This window comes from Salvelinus sp. IW2-2015, linkage group LG4p (genome assembly GCF_002910315.2).
Source record: "Salvelinus sp. IW2-2015 linkage group LG4p, ASM291031v2, whole genome shotgun sequence".
In the NCBI taxonomy this organism is placed as follows: domain Eukaryota; kingdom Metazoa; phylum Chordata; class Actinopteri; order Salmoniformes; family Salmonidae; genus Salvelinus; species Salvelinus sp. IW2-2015.
Window position 1 is genome coordinate 26854237 of NC_036841.1, and position 20478 is coordinate 26874714.

The 20478-nt window shown below is 44.1% G+C and overlaps 1 protein-coding gene, 1 long non-coding RNA gene and 1 pseudogene across 2 annotated transcripts; 2 read left to right on the forward strand and 1 right to left on the reverse strand.

Annotated features, from left to right (window-relative positions):
• The window catches only part of LOC111960778 (myosin light chain 3, skeletal muscle isoform-like), a 20508-nt pseudogene extending 3149 nt beyond the window's left edge, over window positions 1–17359 (reverse strand).
• acadl (acyl-CoA dehydrogenase long chain) lies at window positions 3707–8313 on the forward strand. The gene is given in 17 exon segments (XM_070439251.1): window positions 3707–3878; window positions 4617–4684; window positions 4687–4792; window positions 5082–5099; window positions 5101–5217; window positions 5580–5596; window positions 5599–5743; window positions 6028–6114; window positions 6285–6346; window positions 6349–6445; window positions 6924–7006; window positions 7009–7028; window positions 7273–7291; window positions 7294–7385; window positions 7683–7719; window positions 7722–8038; window positions 8072–8313. Coding segments are annotated over 16 exon segments (1146 nt in total). The 5' UTR covers window positions 3707–3792; the 3' UTR covers window positions 7814–8038; window positions 8072–8313.
• On the forward strand, window positions 14608–14943 carry LOC139024460 (uncharacterized). The gene is made up of 2 exons (XR_011475781.1): window positions 14608–14691; window positions 14870–14943. It is a non-coding gene; the product is annotated as an uncharacterized lncRNA (long non-coding RNA).
• Window positions 17360–20478: the final 3119 nt, after the last annotated feature.

Consider the following 20478-nt stretch of genomic DNA (forward strand, 5'->3'; position numbering starts at 1 on the left):
AAAATCAGATTTTAGTAGTAAGCAAAACAAGTGTTAAAAATCACAAAATATATTTTAGATTTGAGATTCTTCAAAGTAGCCACCCTTTTGAATTGATGACAGCTTTGCACACTCTTGGATCCTGTCAACCAGCTTCATGAGGTAGTCACCTGGAACAGGTGTGCCTGTTAAAAGTTAATTTGTGGAATTCTTGGTTTTAAAATACGTATGAGCCAAATCAGTTGTGTTGTGACAAGGTAGAGTTGGTATACAGAAGATTTGGTAAAAGATCAAGTCCATATTATGGCAAAACAGCTCAAATAAGCAAATCTAAACGACACTCCATCATTACTTTAAGACATGAAGGTCAGTCAATCTGGAAAATTTCTTCAAGTGCAGTGGGAAAAAACCATCAAGCGCTATGATGAAACAGATTCTCATGAGGACCACCACAGGAAAGGAAGACCCAGAGTTACCTCTGCTGCAGGGATAAGTTCATTAGAGTTACCAGCCTCAGAAATTGCAGCCCAAATAAATGCTTCACTGAGTTCAAGTAACAGACACATCTCAAAATCAACTGTTCAGAGACTGCATGAAAGAGGCTCATGGTCGAATTACTGCAAAGAAACCACTACTTAAGGACAAACAATAAGAAGAAAATACTTTCTTGGGCCAAGAAACATGGGCAATGGACATTAACCGGTGGAAATCTGTCTGTGATTTATTTAGAATTCAAGGCACACTTAACCAGCATGATGGCTACCACAGCATTCTGCAGCAATACGCCATCCCATCTGGTTTGCACTTAGTAGGACTATCATTTGTTTTTCAACAGGACAATGACCCAATACACCTCCCGGCTGTGTAAGGGCTATCTGACCAAAAAGGAGAGTGATGTAGTGCTGCATGAGATGACCTGGCCTCCACAATCACCCATCCTCAACCCAATGAGATGGTTTGGATGAGTTGGACCGCAGAGTGAAGGAAAAGCAGCCAAAAACAAGTGCTCAGCATATGTGGGAACTCCTTCAAGAGTATTGGAAAAGTATTCCAGGGAAATCTGGTTGAAAAAATGCCAAGAGTGTGCAAAGCTGTCATCAAGGCAAAGGGTGGCTACTTTGAAGAAATCTCAAATCTAAAAATATTTGATTTGTTTAACACTTTTTTTGCTTACTACATGATTCCATATGTGTTATTTCATAGTTTTGATGTCTTCACATTCATTCTACAATGAAGAAAGTAGTACAAATCTCTACAGTAACATGTTGCAACAGTAAGTTAGTGGGATCAAAGAGGAAGACTGAATAGACATTACAAAATAAACTTTTCTCCATCAACGTTTGACAATTTTCAGAAACTTGATCCATTGTCAGAATACCTATCAATGATGCATTAGGTCCAATGAAGATAAGTTAGTTGATTTATTATGGATTCCTGAGATAATCGATCAGAAGTCTTATGTTTTGGATGGAATGAATGAATACGTTTGCAGTCAATCACTGTCAAACAAACCTGGATGAAACCAATGCAACATCCATGTCAGTCAATGCTAAGTGGGTTCCTTGGGACATCGAACTCTAGGGTCATCTCAAGGATCCCACTTAGCATATTAGCGTGAATTTAACCATGTATGGATATTGAAGTGTCATCAAGTAATATACAAGAGTGGCTATATATAAAGCACCTTTGTACTGCAGAAAATGTATGTTAGCCCACTCTGAAATCCACTGTAAATCATGATGTTCTCTCTTGGTACATACTTGCTGTTGAATGAAATGACCAATTCAAAAAGCTAGTTCACAATCTCTGGTTACCCGGAGTATGAAGTATGAGCCACCTCAGTCTAGACTGTTCTCTTGCTACCACACGGTAAGCGGTACCGGAGCGCCAAGTCTAGGTCCAAAAGGCTCCTTAACTGTTTCTACCTCCAAACCATAAGACTCCTAAACAGCTACCCAGACTATTTGCATTGACCCCTTCCCTTTTTTATGCTGCTGCTACTCCGTGTTTATTATCTATGCATAGTCACTTTACCCCACCTACATGTACATATTACCTCAATAAACTGTACCCCCTGAATATAGCCTCATTGTTAGTTTATTGTGTTTAGAATCTTTTTTTTTTTACTTTTATTCTGTAAATATTTTCTTACCTCTTTTTCTTGAAACTGTATTGTTGGTTAAGGACTTGTAAGAAGCATTTCATGGTAAGGTCTACAACTGTTGTATTCAGCGCATGTGATGAATACGATTTGATTTCTGTGAAAATCGACTCTAAAATCAAACTAACACAAATATACTGTCTTTTGAATAAAACAACAAATTAAAATGTTTTTATTAAATCTCACTGGATTATTGTTGAAGCCTAAATAAGTGCATTTGGAAGTATTCAGACCCCTTCACTTTTTCCACATTTTGTTACATATTCTAAAATGTATTAAATAGTTTTTTTCCCCTCATCAATCTACACACAATACCCATAATGACAAAGCAAAAACTGTTGTTTTTTTAGAAATGATCACATTTACGTAAGTATTCAGACCTACACTCAGTACTTTGTTAAAGCACCTTTGGCAGTGATTACAGCCTCGGTCCTCTTGGGTATGATGCTACAAGCTTTTCACACTTTATTTGGAGAGTTTCTCCCATTCTTCTCTGCAGATCCTCTCAAGCGCTGTCAGGTTGGATGAGGAACGTTGCTGCACAGCTATTTTCTGGTCTCCAGCAATGTTCGATCGGGTCAAGTCCAGGTTCTGGCTGGGCCACTCAAGGGCATTCAGAGACTTGTCCCGAAGCCACTCCTGCTTTGTTTTGGCGTGTGCTTCGGGTCATTGTCCAGTTGGAAGGTGAAAGCTGTTATGTGCCTTTTACTGAGGAGTGGCTTCCGTCTGGCCACTCTACCATAAAGGCCTGATTGGTGGAATGCTCAAGAGATGGTTGTCCTTTTTGGAAGGTTCTCCCATCTCCACAGAGGAACTCTGGAGCTCTGTCAGAGTGACTATTGGGTTCTTTGTCACTTCCCTGACCAAGGCACTTCTCCCCCGATTGCTCAGTTTGGCTGGGCGGCCAGCTCTAGGAAGAGTCTTGATGGTTCCAAACTTCCATTTAATAATGACGAAGGCCACTGTGTTTTGAGGACCTTCAATGTTGCAGAAATGTTTTGGTACCCTTCCCAGATCTGTGCCTCGCACAATCCTGTCTCGGCGCGCTACGAACAATCCTTTGACCTCATGGCTTGGTTTTTGCTCTGACATGCTCTGTCAACTTTGAGACCTTATATAGACAGGTGTTGCCTTTCCAAAACATGTCCAATCAACTGAATTTACCACAGGTGGATCCAATCAAGTTGTAGAAACATCTCAAGGATGATCAATGGAAACAGGATGCATCTGAGCTCAATTTTGAGCCTCATAGCAAAGGTCTGAATACTTATTTATATAAGGCATTTCTGTTAAAAAATTTAATACATGAGCATCTCTAAAACACTGTTTTCGCTTTGTCATTATGGGTATTGTGTGTAGATTGATGAGGGAAAAAAATCTAATTTCATAATTTTCAGAATAAGGCTGTAACGTAACAAAATGTGGAAAACGTGAAGGGGTCTGAATACTTTCCGAATGCACTGGATATCATCCATTATGTTTGGAATGTGTAAAATCTGATGTAATATGTTCATTCAGCTGGCCTTACCTCCGCCCAGGAGATGGCAGCAAATTCAACAAATGAGACCGTAGCCTACATTTGAATACTAGAGAAGAAACGCATTCACTTTTGTTGTGTCAGTTGGGTGAAAGCGGTAACGTTAAGGAGGAAAATGTTGTCAAAAGCTGTCAAAGCGTGTTATTCTGGTGTGAAAAATGTATGTCGAGGTGGACAGGTACTTTCTTCTGCAAATGCCAGGTGCGTGTCGTAGTTTTGCATGCTAATTTTACTGGAGAAACGATGTCTGTAGATATGCTTATCATTAACGTTAATTTAATGTCATCGAGCAGGAAATAAGTTATTTCTTTTAAACATAAATATTTTAGTTAGACAGCCTTGTCATATATGTAGTCAGCAACAAAATATAGCTACTTATAGTGTTCAACATTGTCTGTTGACCACTAATGCAAACTGGGACATAGTCACCTTTGGCACACTTTCCCAGAAATGGCTCTTAAAGCCTACCTAACGTTTTCCTTCACATATGAGGTAACTAGTGGGTTTGAGTTTGTAACTCCGCTATCATAAACTGTTAGCCACAGGTTTTTACACCAGATAATGTGGTTTTAATCTGTAGATACATCACTGCATACTTCCTACTCATGAACCTGACTATCCTGATTGATTGAACTGGTTGTTTTGTTTGCTCCTTGGTTTGGTTGCTTTAACCTAATGGCATTTAATGTCATTCTAGGTTACTCAGCCCTCCATGGGGGGCTAGTCAAATTCCATGACTCAAAATCCACTACTAACTACACTGATCTCAGAATAAGTCAGTTTATAACTTTTTTAGCAAACACACAAGTGGTTTTTAAGTATACCACACCTAAAGATTAAAGGTAGACTGTAGGACACCTTAGGCCTTACAACAGCCTTGTTATGCCCATTAGACCAACATGTAGTTTATGTATAAGTGCCCGTGCCTCCATTTCCCAGAATGCAGCACAGCCAGCCCCAGGAAGGGAAAGCTCCCCCGTCCAATCGGCCGGAGACGTCCAGTGCCAGACTCTTATGGACATCGGCACCCGCGAGAATCTCAACGAGGATCATGACATGTTCAGGGAGAGTGTCCGACGTTTCTGGACAGAGGAGGTGGTGCCCTACCACAAGGAGTATGTATCGACTGTCTGTAAACCATCTCTGCATGTGCCTAGTGTTCCCCACCAGGGTCCTGTTCATTAAGTACCAAACGGTAGGAACTGCCTGAAAGCGGGAGGAACCAGTTTTGAACACCGTTTTCCATTGCAGAATGTTTTGAAATGGTTTCGCTATTGTGACCTAATAAACAGGGTGCGATGATCAAGCTTTTTTTTCCTCAGTGAACTGAATGGTTTTCATGATGTGATTATGTTGTGATGACTCAATGCTGACTTAAGGTATGGTCTCTGTCTTCCCCTCCAGGTGGGAGAAGGCAGGTATGTGAGCAGGGACTGTGGCAGAAGGCTGGGGAGCAGGGTCTGTTGGGCATCCTCACTCCAGAGGAGCACGGTGGGATCGGAGGTGATCTGCTGTCTGCAGCTGTGATGTGGGAGGAGCAGTGAGTATTTTGTCCTGACCAGGGATCAGCTCCCCACTGTCCATATAATCATATTAATTATGATCTAAACGATCCTAGCTCAGCGCTCATACTCTGAGACGCTATATGAATACAGGCCCAGGTGTGGGATGATTGGCTATTATTTCCCCAATCCCTATTGCTATGACCATGGGTGTATAGCAGAATGTAACAGTATGATTATATGTCAAACAACTGACTTAACTAAGATGCCTACTGATAACATCAACATGCTATTCTGCAACAGGCTTGTGTGTACGCAGGGAAAGTCAGAAGGGGATAGTAGGACTTACACCCCTCCACCCAGCAGACCCTCTCCTACCCTGTCTCTCTTTGTCTTCAAGGATTTACTCTAACTGCTCTGGCCAGGCTTTGCCCTCCACTCTGAGATCTGCATGCCCTACATCAGTAACTATGGCTCCAAGGAACAGATCGATCGCTTCATACCCCAGATGGCTGCTGGGACCTGCATCGGGGCTATCGCCATGACGGAGCCAGGGCTGGCAGGTGAGGACTTTTAACACTACTGGGCCGAGCTGTACTGCGCTGGTCTGGTTCCCCTACTGGAAAGGATGATGTGAAAAGAAGATATCCAAGCAGGCACAGTACGGTTTGGGTCAGCACGATGGTGTGAAAATTGTTAGTTTAATAGGCTATACTTTCAGCATGAATTTGACGATGGTAAGGTCAATTTGGAGTCATTCTGCTTGTTTTCATTATGTGTTCTCCAACTTCTACCCTGTCTAGCCAATAGCAGTTTTCCTAAAGACCCTCTCTTCTCTCCGTTCAACCCAGTGACCTCCAAGGTGTCAGGACGTACGCTAAGAAGGATGGCGATGACTGGATCCTCAACGGCAACAAGGTCGTTCAGGGAATGTGGTTTAACCAGACTAGGGTGTGTTCAGTAGGGCACACCTAGCAAAACGTTTTGCAAAGGAGAACAAAAATCTGTTTTCTTGTTTGACAAATTTGGGTAGTACCTCTGTTTCAAAATGTTTTTTTCCCAACTGAACATGACCCAGTCATGACCGCTGTCCCTTGACCCACAGGTGTTCACACCAACGGCTGATGGCCGACATGGTGATCGTGGTGACCGTAACGAACCGCGAGGCGAAACAGCGGCCCACGGGATCAGCCTCTTCCTGGTGGAGAAAGGAATGCCGGGCTTCCAGGCGGGCAAGAAGCTGGAGAAGATTGGCCTGATGCACAGGTACAGTCAGAAATCTCAATTGCTAGTTTAACCCCCTCTCGTTAAGGGCCATTTTGACCACCTGGCTAGGTTCAAATACTTTTGATTTCCTTTTCACATCCTTTTGATTTTGATTGAGCCTGCATGTAGAACCAGATGGATGGGTTGCTTTTGTTGTTGTTGACTATTCCTTGGTTTCATTGTGTAGTTCAAGCTCAATCGAAGGCAGCTAAAGTATTTGAAAGAAAACAAACACTATTGAATCCAGTCTGGTCAAATGAAAAGACTCCTCGTTGCTTCAAACAGTCGTTTGATATTGACGTCCTTGAGAAGTGGGTCAGATGACGAGAGGTTCAGATGAGAAGTGGTTCAGATGACGAGAAGTGGTTCAGATGAGAGAGTGGGTTCGGATGACCAGAACTGGTCAACTGTCATGTCAGCCATTTTATAGAACAGCCATTACCTTCTATATATATATGAAACCGTTGTCTCTCTGTCCCCAGGACACGGCTGAGCTGTTCTTTGAGGACGTGCGTCTCCCTGCTTCTGCCCTGCTGGGACAGGCCAACAAGGGCTTCTACTACCTATGAACGAGCTGCCACAGGTACACCTTTCAGAGATGAAGTACACTTGCATGATATACCAGGGTTGGGGTCAGTTACATTTCAATTCAGCAAGTTAACTGAAATTGCAATACCAATTGTATTATTTAAAAGGCAATGACTGAGTTGAAGGGAATTGACCCTAACCTATTCCTATGTACTCGATTGTCACAAAGGTATGGCTGTACTTAGTAGCTCCAAACCAGGGCATATTTAAGCTCCTCACCTTTCCTCTTGTTCTTCCAGGAGCGCCTGCTGATTGCAGACTGGCCATCGCCAGCAGTGAGTTCATGTTTGAGGAGACCAGGAACTATGTGACTCAGAGGAAGGCTTTCGGCAAGACCATCGCTCACCTTCAGGTTGGATAGCATTATCTTTGACTCGTATTTCTGCTGTAGTAAAGGTATATGTTCGTGTAGTGAACACTAGCTCTATTCGGGTGGTAGGTAACTTAGGTTAGAGAAGCTGAATCAAGTGGGGACTGAACTAGCAACTAGAGGGCTGTTGGTGTCAGACCCCGTCTCTCCTACTGTTGTGCCTTGAGCAAGGCACTTAACCCCAAACTAGCTCCATAGAACACAGTTCTGTTGTCAGATGGATGAATAAAGTTGTATTGAAGTGATCCACTAACTCCATTCCCCTGTCTCATGGTGCAGACTGTGCAGCACAAGCTGGCAGAGCTGAAGACTGAGATCGTGTGGGCCGTTCCTTTTTAGACAACTGTCTGCAGCTCCACACAGAGAAACGCCTGGACTCTCAAACAGCCTCTATGGCCAAGTACTGGTGAGAACACAACCAGATACTAAACCTTCTTTCACCAGCGTTATGCTTCTCCAGCTCCAGAACTGTCACTATGTTTCACCAGCGTTATGCTTCTCCAGAACTGTCAGTATGTTTCACCAGGTTATGCTTCTCCAGTCCAGAACTGTCAGTATGTTTCACCAGCGTTATGCTTCTCCAGAACTGTCAGTATGTTTCACCAGCGTTATGCTTCTCCAGTCCAGAACTGTCAGTATGTTTCCAGCTTTGCGTCTCAGTCTAGAAGTCATTTCACCAGCGTTATGCTTCTCCAGTCCAGAACTGTCAGTATGTTTCACCAGCGTTATGCTTCTCCAGTCAGAACTGTCAGTATGTTTCACCAGCGTTATGCTTCTCCAGTCCAGAACTGTTCAGTATGTTTCACCAGCGTTATGCTTCTCCAGTCCAGAACTGTCAGTATGTTTCACCAGGTTATGCTTCTCCAGTCCAGAACTGTCAGTATGTTTCACCAGCGTTTTTGCTTCTCCAGTCCAGAACGGTCCAGTATGGTTTCACAGCGTTAACAAAACACAATGACAAACAGGCTACCTAAATATGTCTCCCAATCAGAGACAACGACCGACACCTACCTCTGAGAATCATACTAGGCCAAACACATAGAAATAGAACAAAACATAGAAAAAACAACATAGAATGCCCACCCCAACTCACGCCCTGACCAAACCAAAATAAAGACATAACAAAGGAACTAAGGTCAGAACGTGACAGTACCCCCTCCCCCCCTCCCCCCCAAAGGTGCAGACTCCGGCCGCAAAACCTGAACCTATAGGGGAGGGTTTGGGTGGGCATTTACCGCGGTGGCGGCTCTGGAGCGGGACGGGGTACGGGGTAAAATCCACATTCACCATATGAATGGTGTGATTGGTAAGATGTTTCCACCTTTTAATGGTGTGATTGGTAATATGTTTCCACCTTTTAATGGTGTGATTGGTAAGATGTTTCCACCTTTTAATGGGGTGGTTGGTAAGATGTTTCCACCTTTTAATGGGGTGGTTGGTAAGATGTTTCCACCTTTTAATGGGGTGGTTGGTAAGATGTTTCCACCATTTAATGGGGTGGTTGGTAAGATGTTTCCACCTTTTAATGGGGTGGTTGTAGTCTAATCGGGTGCACCCGCTATTGCCAAGGTCTGAGTAACCTAGATAATGTCAAAGTTAGGTTAAACCAAGCCAATAATTAAACAAAGCAACCATTCAATCAATCAGGATAGTCAGCTTCATGAATAGGGAGTATATATAGCTGAGTTATTATGGACTCAAACCCTCTAGCAAGCTAGCTAACTAAGCATAACTAGCTATTTCTGGTTCAGTGTTCCCAAGGTGACTGTGTCCCAGTTTCGAATTAGCGGGTCAACAGACAATGTTGAATATAACTAGCTAGCTATATTTTGCTTGCTGACTAACGTTACATGACAACATTGTAAAACTAAAATATGTTTATACATAATTTTGATGAATTCAACACTATTCTCCATAGAAACAATAAACAACTTATGTACTGCTCAAAACTAACGTATCTGGCACTTGCAGTAGAGAGTATCTGTCCCCCTCGACATAMATKTTTCACACCAGTTAAACACGTTGACAGCTTTCGAGAACATTTCCCCGTGTAACACTTTGACCCAACCGACACAACAAACGTGAATGTGTTTCTTCAAGAGTAGGATACAGCCTCATCTGTTGAATGTGCTGCCATCTACTGGGCGGAGGTAAGGCCTGCTGAATGAGCCGACGACATATTTTCTCTGCCTACACATTACATACGTAACGGATGATATATCCTAGGGTAGTATGAGATTTGGGCTTTCAATAATCCAATAAGATTTTTTTAACCAAAAAACTTTTTAATTTGTTAATTATTCAAAACCCATTGTTTTGTGTTACATTGGAAAAGTCAAAATTTTCCTCAGGTTATTAAAAAAATATTTTACCTTTATTTAACTAGGCAAGTCAGTTAAGAAAAATTCTTATCCCATCAGTGGGTGGGATTTGCTATCTCTATGCCAGTGAGATTGTGAATACCTTTGAATTGGTCATTTCATTCAAGCAGTCAAGTATGCACCAAAATAGAATATGTTTTACAGTGGATTTCAGAGTGGGCTTTAAATACCATTTTCTGCAGTACAAAAATGCTTATGATAGTAGCCACTCTCGATAGTTGTTTGATGAATCACTTCAATACCATGTAATGGATAAATGGCAGGCTGTATGGGACTAAGTCAAACATGGTAAGATGCTAAGTGAGATCCTGGGTTTCTGAAGATGTGTCAAACAGTCCGATGGAAGCAAGTTCTTCGTAAGTTCTTTCAACCTTCCTATTTTGATCCCCATTAAAGGCCCATTGCAGTCAAAACAGACGTGACTTTCTGTATTATATATTTTATACACTATGGAGGTTGGTATAAATACTGTGAAAATTTGTGAAAATGATGATAATGCCTTTTAGAGTAAGAGCTGTTTAGATCAGAAATGCTTAAGTTTCAGCCTGTTTTGCGGTGGGATGGAGTTTACGTTAATAACAGTAAACAGAGTTCCAAACCTCTCTGCCCATAAATGCTAGTTTTCATCCCCCCAATTGAAAAACAATAATAACAACGTTGCATTGGGCTTTAACTTACCATTGCATGCTCAACTGTAGATTCAAGAAATTGTGTTCTTTCAGTCAACCATGTGACAGTAGTTCACATGTTTAATATAACTACATGTTTTACTGAAAAAATATGCTATGAATATATGATGTATTTTCATTGGAAGGTGTATTATACACTTTAGACAGAGGATACACACACCTTAATATTCCTGTCTAAATCTTTTCATGGAGGACACCTCTAAAATAGTACATCCTCACAAGCTCATTGAAGAAGACCAAGAATCAAGCCAGGTGGGGGATGTACTTTGTGGAAAGTTTATTCTGAAACGACAGAGTGAAATAAATATAACTGATGGGGGAGGGGCTTGGCGGCCAATCCACAATCTTTTCCAGCCAGCATTTCCGCAAGATGATATGACATGAGGCTGGGCGGGCAGAGGGTACAACCCCACTTGATGAGTGGTCACCGTACCACCCCAAGTGGAGAAACATGCCCCAGGTGGAGGCGAGGGTCGTCATCTGACAGCGGAGAGGGAATTCCGTAGAGAGGAGGAGTGAGGAGTTGAAAAGTTGACGGACGAAAATAAAACAGACACAGAATGGCTTTTTCGACATCCCATTATGTCCTTTTCTTTCCTAGGTTGGTCTTAGAAAAACAGTCCTGACACCATGGGGTCTGGGAGATAGATAAGCTTTGGTTGCCGCAGCACTATCTTACACAGACAGGACGTGCTTGACAAAGCTGTGGGGAGAACAGAGAGGACGCATAAGTACAGGAGCAAGAGACCTAAATAATAAAATCATATAAAAAAAATACAAATTTATAAAATCATTTGATAACATCAATTTGATCAATTTAAATAAGAGTACAAATATTTTAATGATAGTGTTATTAAAACATGATCTGTGCAGGATCCAGGGTATTTGCTCTTTAGAGGTTGAACAAGACTTGCCCTCATAGTTGATGCTGCCGTTCTCGTCCTCCTGACCTATAAGAGGGAATCAATCTCGGTCTCGGACATCTTCTCACCGACCAACAACGAGCCAGTCAGGAAAACACACACATCCTGAATGCAAAAATCAATCCCAACACACCCTACACCCTAAGCACTTGTGTAGATCTGAGACGGTTAGACAGMTGTAAGRAATCTGTCAGTAGTGTACCTAGGGTGTAGGGTGGCCAGGGGATTYATGTCACCCAGCCAAGCAGACTTTTTAGCTGGCTAACCRCTAACCCACTGCCCAGTCAGTGCTGTASGGTAACGTGTSTAAYTGRATCGACTCCACTCACCCAGTGTGCCCAGCACGATGCGCAGCTCAGCCCCAGACACGGTGCCGTTGCCCTCCTTGTCGAAGACGCGGAGACCCTCAACGTAGTCATCAAGTGTACCCTTCACTATTTTATCCACTTTTTCCATCATGGGCATGAAATCGGCGAAGGCCAGCCTCTTGTTGGCCATATCTGACACGACGAAAGAGAAGAGATCGACGTTAGTCACACACGGTAGGGTGGTCCATCTATAGCCTTCCACTGCTTGTTTTCATACGATCACATCGTGCACACCACGTCAATGACAAACATTAGTGTCTCGCTAGTGACGGTCGTTACATCATTGTTATTTTWTATAATCAGTCTTTCAACCAGACAACAAAATTAACATTCATATCATTACCAGATGTGGGTTCAAYGAGTATTTGTTTTTTTCAAATACYTGGAGTGTTTGATCAAGACCACCTGGAGGGCCAGATGGGGGAGGGATTTACACTTTTGGGACTATTCCATCCCCGGGGCCACATTCAGTAGGGCAAACGTATGTGGGACTTTGCAATGTCATGACTAGAACAGACATCATTACTTATTCTTCAGGAGTAGAGAGGCCTGTTTGGTCTTCATACTACATTTATACCTGAACGTATCATAACGTTCTCACAACATTCTCACAACCAATCCCTATAGGAGTAGTGGTGGTCTCACCATCGGGGGATGGTTTTCCCAGGATCACTGCAACCTCCTTGTTCTGGGGGTTCTGTCCCAGGGCGCGCATGATATCAGCCACCTGGTTGTATCCAACCATGCTGTCACCGACTCTATGTCAAGAGCCGAAAAGCCTCTTTGAAGTCTGGAGGGAAACGCAGAAGAGTTACGATGAGTTGGATAAAGACAAGCGGAAAGTGTGCACAAACATACAGTAACCTGACAACTCTCTTGTTCACACTCAAAATGTTTCAGTAAATCAAAGTTGTAATATTTTAGTTATTGAAAGGACGAAAAGAAGCTTGGTCGTTATTAGTCATTTTGTTTTGTGAACCAACTGCAAAACAGACCAGATATTTGTTCAATACTTCTAGTAAAACTACACGCAATCAATGACACAATGTTCACCGTTCTCGAAAAGGTCATTCTAAATGGAGCACTGGAGAATGGTGAGACACGACATGTCTCTATGTTGCCGTGCAGCAGATTCAAAGATGGCGACCGCTCGATTCCTCCCTCATTGTCCCCTGAATAATTATCAACTGTAGAGGTGCAGAAAGGTAGCATGGCAGGCGGGTCACTATTTATGGACTCCACTGTGAATCCCAATTGAAAGCGATCCAACAGATTACTGGCCTTATGTGATTTCCGGAAGCAGCAGCTGCCCCCCACCCTCACCCCCCTACAAGGCCCGCTGGCGTTTGGCATTTAGAACCACGGACTGACAATCGATACGCCCTAAGAAAGTAACCCATGCCATATACGGGCACGGACGTTTCCTCCTGCCAGGCTCGGTTTAAATATAAGAATGCTGACTACGGAGTAATCTACACATGCTAGCATAGGGCCCGCCTGCATTCCTGCAGCACCCAGGCTAGCTGCTCCTCCAGCCAATGGGGCCCGCCTGCATTCCTGCAGCACCCAGGCTAGCTGCTCCTCCAGCCAATGGGGCGCCGCCTGCATTCCTGCAGCACCCAGGCTAGCTGCTCCTCCAGCCAATGGGGCCCGCCTGCATTCCTGCAGCACCCAGGCTAGCTGCTCTCCAGCCAATGGGGCCGCCTGCATTCCTGCAGCACCCAGGTAGCTGCTCCTCCAGCCAATGGGCCCGCCTGCATTCCTGCAGCACCCAGGCTAGCTGCTCCTCCAGCCAATGGGGCCCGCCTGCATTCCTGCAGCACCCAGTCTAGCTGCTCCTCCAGCCAATGGGCCCGCCTGCATTCCTGCAGCACCCAGGCTAGCTGCTCCTCCAGCCAATGGGCCCGCCTGCATTCCTGCAGCACCCAGGCTAGCTGCTCCTCCAGCCAATGGGGCCCGCCTGCATTCCTGCAGCACCCAGGCTAGCTGCTCCTCCAGCCAATGGGGCCCGCCTGCATTCCTGCAGCACCCAGGCTAGCTGCTCCTCCAGCAATGGGGCCCGCCTGCATTCCTGCAGCACCCAGCCTAGCGGCTCCTCCAGCCAATGGGGCCCGCCTGCATTCCTGCAGCACCCAGCCTAGCGGCTCCTCCAGCCAATAGCAATTTCTCTAGTCTAGAGTATGCTAAAGCAGTGGATTCTTTAGGAAACACTTTATAATAACTTTTATCACATTATAAATGGTTATAAATGTTTACAAATAATGAAAAACATTTGTTTATTAATGCTTATTTATGAAAGTTGATAAAGTTAACTCAATCTTATAGCGACTGTCTGATAAGATAACACCTATACAATTAATTGTATTGGTGATAATACGATACGATAATGTATATGTTTTAAAACAGTTGTAGTAGTTGAGATTGTCCAGTATAGGAAGTGTAATACCACTGGACTGTACATACCACTGGACTTACATACACTGGACTGCTACATAACACTGGACTGTACATACCACTGGACTGCCACTGACTGACGTGATACTTAACTAGGTGCTAAAATGAATAAAGGGCCTCAACAGTTCATTTCCAGCTCACCCTTTCTGACCAGTAACCGACCACTAGTTATTCTACACACACCAACTGCCCTAGTTCTACACACACCAACTGCCACTAGTTCTACACACACCAACTGCCACTAGTTCTACACACACCAACTGCCACTAGTTCTACACACCAACTGCCACTAGTTCTACACACCACCACCAACTGCCACTATTCTACACCACACCAACTGCCACTAGTTCTACACAACACAACTGCCACTAGTTCTACACACACCAACTGCCACTATCTACACACACCACCAACTGCCACTAGTTCTGACACACACCAACTGCCACAAGTTCTACACACACCAACTGCCACTAGTTCTACACACACACACACACACACACACACACACACACACACACACACACACACCACACACACACACACACACCACACACACACACACACACACACACACACACACACACACACACCAACACAACACACACACACACCAACTGCCACCAGTTCTACACACACACCAACTGCCACCAGGTTCTACACACACACCAACTGCCACTAGTTCTACACACCAACTGCCACCAGTTCTACACACACACACACACACACACCAACTGCCACTAGTTCACACACCAACTGCTACTAGTTCTACACACACACCAAACTGCCACCAGTTCTACACACCAACTGCCACCAGTTCCCGAACCGCCTGGCTCGGGGAGAGATTCCAAGCACACACACACACACACACACACACACACACACACACACACACACACCACACACACACACACACACACACACACACACACACACACACACACACACCACACACACACACACCACACACACACACACACACACACACACACCAACTGCCACTAGTTCTACACACCAACAAGCTCTACACAAAACAACAGCCACCCTGAAGGAGTATTTTAAAAGATCATGTCCTTCAGTGAGGAACAAAGGTGGTGGGGGGGGGAATCAGGCTCCTGCTGTATGGAGATGCGGCTGGCCATGCGAGCCCTAAGGACCACTGTGCCCTGTCATTCAAGACAAGACAGTGCTGCTCAGAATAGAAGCAGGGACACTAATCTCCTTTGGACAGCTAACAAGCCCCTGGGTTATTCTGCACTTGTGTGTCAAGGCCATGGGCTCCAAAACTAGTGGACACAACTGAGGTCATTTCCAGTGACTTATCACACTTTGTTAGGCCCTCAGAGGGGCCTCATGGTCAGAAACCATGCAGATCATACAATTCTACTTTGAGAACCTAACTAAAGCTAGTCCACAGGGGAACTTATTCTGGGGACAACTTGAGTGTCTTTTTGTCTATTGAACTTGGTGAGTGCTACTTTGTTAAAACACAGGGGACATGCTTATCACTGAGCTATCTATAAAGACCCTGATCCGAGTCCTCACCTAGTCCTACACAGGGTCCTCACCTAGTCCTACACAGAGTCCTCACCTAGTCCTACACAGAGTCCTCACCTAGTCCTACACAGAGTCCTCACCTAGTCCTACACAGAGTCCTACACAGAGTCCTCACCTAGTCCTACACAGAGTCCTCACCTAGTCCTACACAGAGTCCTCACCTAGTCCTACACAGAGTCCTCACCTAGTGAGAGTAGATAGGGCCCTCTCTTTGTTCTGTCTAAGAAACTCAACACACTTCACTTACCCTCGATCTGGTCGGCCGTAAAAGCGGAGGCGCCGGATGCCTCAGCGGGAGCGGGAGCAGCATCAGCCTATTAAAGATGCACACAGCACAAGACAAGGATGAGTCCCTAGGACCTGATCTGGGACCTGTTATAACCAATCCACCACCACCATGCACCACGGGCGTCCTGCCATTCTCAAAGTACCAACACATAGCCGGCACCATGGTGAWACAGAGACTAATCTCAAAGTGATGCAGGTGCTCAACAGAATAACATAGAAGTACAGGTGTATAGAAGGTCTACATTCTAGATATAGAACAATACATGAATTAGACACTAGGTGAGAAATTACAGTAGTTAGTGTGACGATGGCTAGATTAAATGCTTTCAATGGTACGAGTACGTAGAGATGTACAGATTAGCATTAGGGATATATTCCACGGTTTCTCTGTGGAGCCAAATGAGAAGCTCTAATCTAATACGTCCACCTTGGTTTCTTCCCCCAAAAATGGAGTATGACAGTCAGCATCAGACGGTATGACACCATGACAAACAGGAAGGGACGCAATGACAACATTACGAAGAGCACAACAGAGTACCACCAGGTGCATATCCCACACATACCCTGTGGAGACCAAGAACAAGCTCTAATCTAATACGTCCACCTTGGTTTCTTCCCCCAAAAATGGAGTATGACAGTGGCTTATTTTGTTAACAAAGAAAGGAACCACCCAAGTCTTGATATCCAATCTCTATACCAAATCACACAGATGCCCCCGTGGTAGTTCTGTAGCAACGTCAGGCTTTTATATAATCCAATAGCCCCAAAGCCACACAAATGTATAGGCACAAAAAAAGCATTCAGGCAGTGGTAAATCCAAAAGTACACACCATTACGGAGATGAAGGAGTTGACACGGGGCAGAAAGAAAGACTAAAGAAGCCGGATTCCCGAGAGAGAGTGGTCCTGAACCATGCTCAATGTCCCTCTCTTATTTATGATCGGGTCGTGATGTCACGGGGCGGGTCAGATGCCGCTTTGGAAGTTCTTTAACTTTCTTAGGGCAATASGGAAAGTGGAGCTGTAGCCTCCTCTTGGAGCGCCAGCAAGCCTCTAGAAGGACGGCGACAGGGCTATTTTTAGTCGGCCAAGGYACTGATTCGAGACGCCTCGTCTCGGGTCAGCATTTCCAAACCCCTTTACAAGGGTCGCAAATAATTTTATTGGTTGACATTCTAGCCTGAAGTAGGTGAGTGATAAATGGGCACTGAAATGGGCTGGATTTGCGAGTTCCCGCGCAGATCTAAAAAAAAATGCGCCGAACCAACAGAACCTACAACTGCAGAAAGCTTCTCATGTTWACAATGTGATATTTTTAAACAGTGAGAGTCTTCCTCCTCTTATGGTTGTATAGGGGAGTAGTCAAAACACACAACGAAAAGCAGGGTCCGCAGTAACGGTACGTCATGAAGCACAACGTTTAACTGGATATTTTTTGGGCGTAATTAGCATAGCGCCCTAAAAATCAAGTTAGACTTTTCCTATTGACGCTGTACACCTATTTGCATTAGGCCATAAACAACTGACACGAATTCGGTAGTAGGCTAGTGTAACCGATGTGAAATGGCTAGCTAGTTAGCGGTGGTGCGCGCTGAGAACGTTTCAATCGGTGACGTTAACTCGCTCTGAGACCTGAAGTAGTTGTTCCTCTTGCTCTGCAAGGGCCGCGGCTTTGTGGAGCGATGGGTAACGATGCTTCGTGGGTGTCAGTTGTTATGTGCGCAGAGGGTCCCTGGTTCGAGCCCAGGTAGGGGCTTACACAATAAGTAGATGTGCGTCGGTAAAAAAAATCACCTGGAGAGCCAAGCCAGAAAAAAAATGCCATATTACAAAATATGTGTTGTGATAATTGTGTTGTTTGCTCTATAACCTGTTAGTTCATATGCCTTGACCTCGTGATATTCGGCCTAAAGGCCCGAGACAATAAGTAGACACAGTGGCAGAACACATTCAACACTCCTTTGTTTCATCACAAAACCGGAGTCAACCTCTATCCGGTGAAGTCCACAAAGCATATTGTATGTAACAGACAGTTACATGACCTACAGCAGGGTCAAGAAAGTTAATGTTTCCCATATTTTCAGACTAATGATTTAGAACCAGGGACAGTTACTGAAAGTCGCAAAGAAAACAGGAGCTGCCTCCACTATTCCAGAACCACCTATGCATCACCTATGCTTAGTATAAAACAGTGACAACTAAAAGATACCACAAACAATTGTCCAATCAATGTAAGCTAAATATGTGGCTGTCCATGGTTCTGATTTGTGTGTTTGTTCGTGCAAGTAAAAAAAACATGTTGACTCACCCTACTTGTAGATGTACGCCAATGCCATCCTTCTCTCTTGCATGTTGACGAAACGGTCTATGATTGTCATACAGTACACGCTTTTATTTTTTGTTGTCTTAGGCTACCTGGCTAAAACGCTTGCTCGCTAGCCAACTTCCTTTCATGGGCAATGTTATCTAGTTAACATTAGCCTTCTACATCTAGCTACATATTGAACTTCAATCTTCTTAGTCCAGGGGCACAATGTATTTTATGGTTGAATCAAAATCACTGTAATAATCATTGGCCAGTGCAGAGAAACTAAGTAAAACCACAAATCCAAATACCCATCTCCATCCATGGCAAATTTAGGAAAGGGACACATTTAGCTAGATGGCCACCGGTGACAACAACACAAGATGCAACAATTCAAGGTATTTTCCGTGATGGCATATCCAAGCTGGCTTCCTTGACACTTTGTTTTTGGTGTGGCTATTCATACTTTAAAAAAATAAGGAGGCAAATGATGCTGGTCCTGTATTCATGCTACAGGTGGCAACAATGTCGTCGTCTTTTTGACCAGACAGCATCAGAAGATTTTCATTTACTTTAAGTCATTTGCAGATCGCTCTTATCCGAGCGCTTACAAATGGGTGCATTCACCTTATGATATCCAGTGAAAACCATTACAATAGTGCATCTAACTTTTTAAGGGGGGGGGGGGGGGTTAGAAGGATTACTTTATGCCTATCAGGTATCCTTAAGAGGTGGGGTTTTCAGGTGTCTCCGGAAGGTGGTGATTGACCCCTGACCTGGGTCGTGAGGGAGTTTGTTCCACCATTGGGGTGCCAGAGCAGCGAACATTTTGACTGGGTGAGCGGGACTGTACTTCTCAGAGGTAGCGGGGCGAGCAGGCAGAGTGGATGAATAGATGGCCTACACATACAGAGGGGGTGCTGTTTCGCTCACAGCTGCTGTTCCTCGGTGAGATTAGTCCAGCCTCTTGCGAATTGAAGTGAAATTCTGAAAGAAATACAGAGGTGAAATAATACAAACAAAAAGGCTGGGGGGGGGGGGGGGCGTTACACGTCACTACTGATCCTCCACAAATCACAAACGAGATGGCATTTTTATTGGAAGAGGAAGTAAAGGCTTGTTCTTGTTTTCATTATCCAGTTTGTGTGTTGTATGTTTTTACCAATACATGATGAAGAGTAGCAGAAGGTGACGTTAGCCAATATTGTTTTTGTGTGGGCCACTGTAATATGAAAATGACCAATAACGAGCAGAAAGACATTTATTCTTCTGTCTTACTGGTTCAATTGTTTCTCTCAATACGAGACGCACTCTTTCGTAAAATAAGATGAGCTGGCATGCAGGAATGTCACCTGACAATCACTACACAAGCAATAGAACAACCCCCACCCCCCCCAGCTCCTTCACCCTGTTCATCGAAACCAGACACCAGGGGATTGCGGAGTGGGGGGGGAGGGTAGCACACATTGTTGCGCAATAGGAACGCACATTTGGACTAAAATAACCAAACAATGTGGGCCTACTATAAGAAACATATTCTTATTCTTTAATAGTTTGTTTATCCTACCTATGGTCCAAGACTGAAGAGAATCATTTGCCACTGTACTGGTTTACAGGCCTAACACCATAAAACACAGGACAAATAAATGTTGGGCTGTCAGAAGTGGACAGGCTACATATCCACACGTCTATGATATAGGATGAATGTTGTATGATACGTTATTGAAATGGTGTATGTGAACGTTGATAACATTTTAAAAACTCGAAGCCTGGCAACTATTCAAAGAAATATAATAATCCCTGTGATTGAGATACAGGTTGTATGTGCCAGTTCGTGAATGACACAGATTATAGCTATACCGTGTGTGTGTGGTGTATAAAAGACATTCATTAATGCCATGGAAAAGGCTATAGCCTACAGCTGAGTACTGATCTATGACGTATGCAACGGGTTGGATGGACACGAATAGGTGGATTTGCACCGAATCCAGATATCCAAAGCAATTTAAAAAGGATAGTTACAGTATTTCAATTGGGACTGTATTGCACTTAAACAGAGTTTGCATTGAACCAGTGGCCACTTGTTATTGTCRAATCGGCTGTACTTTTGTCTC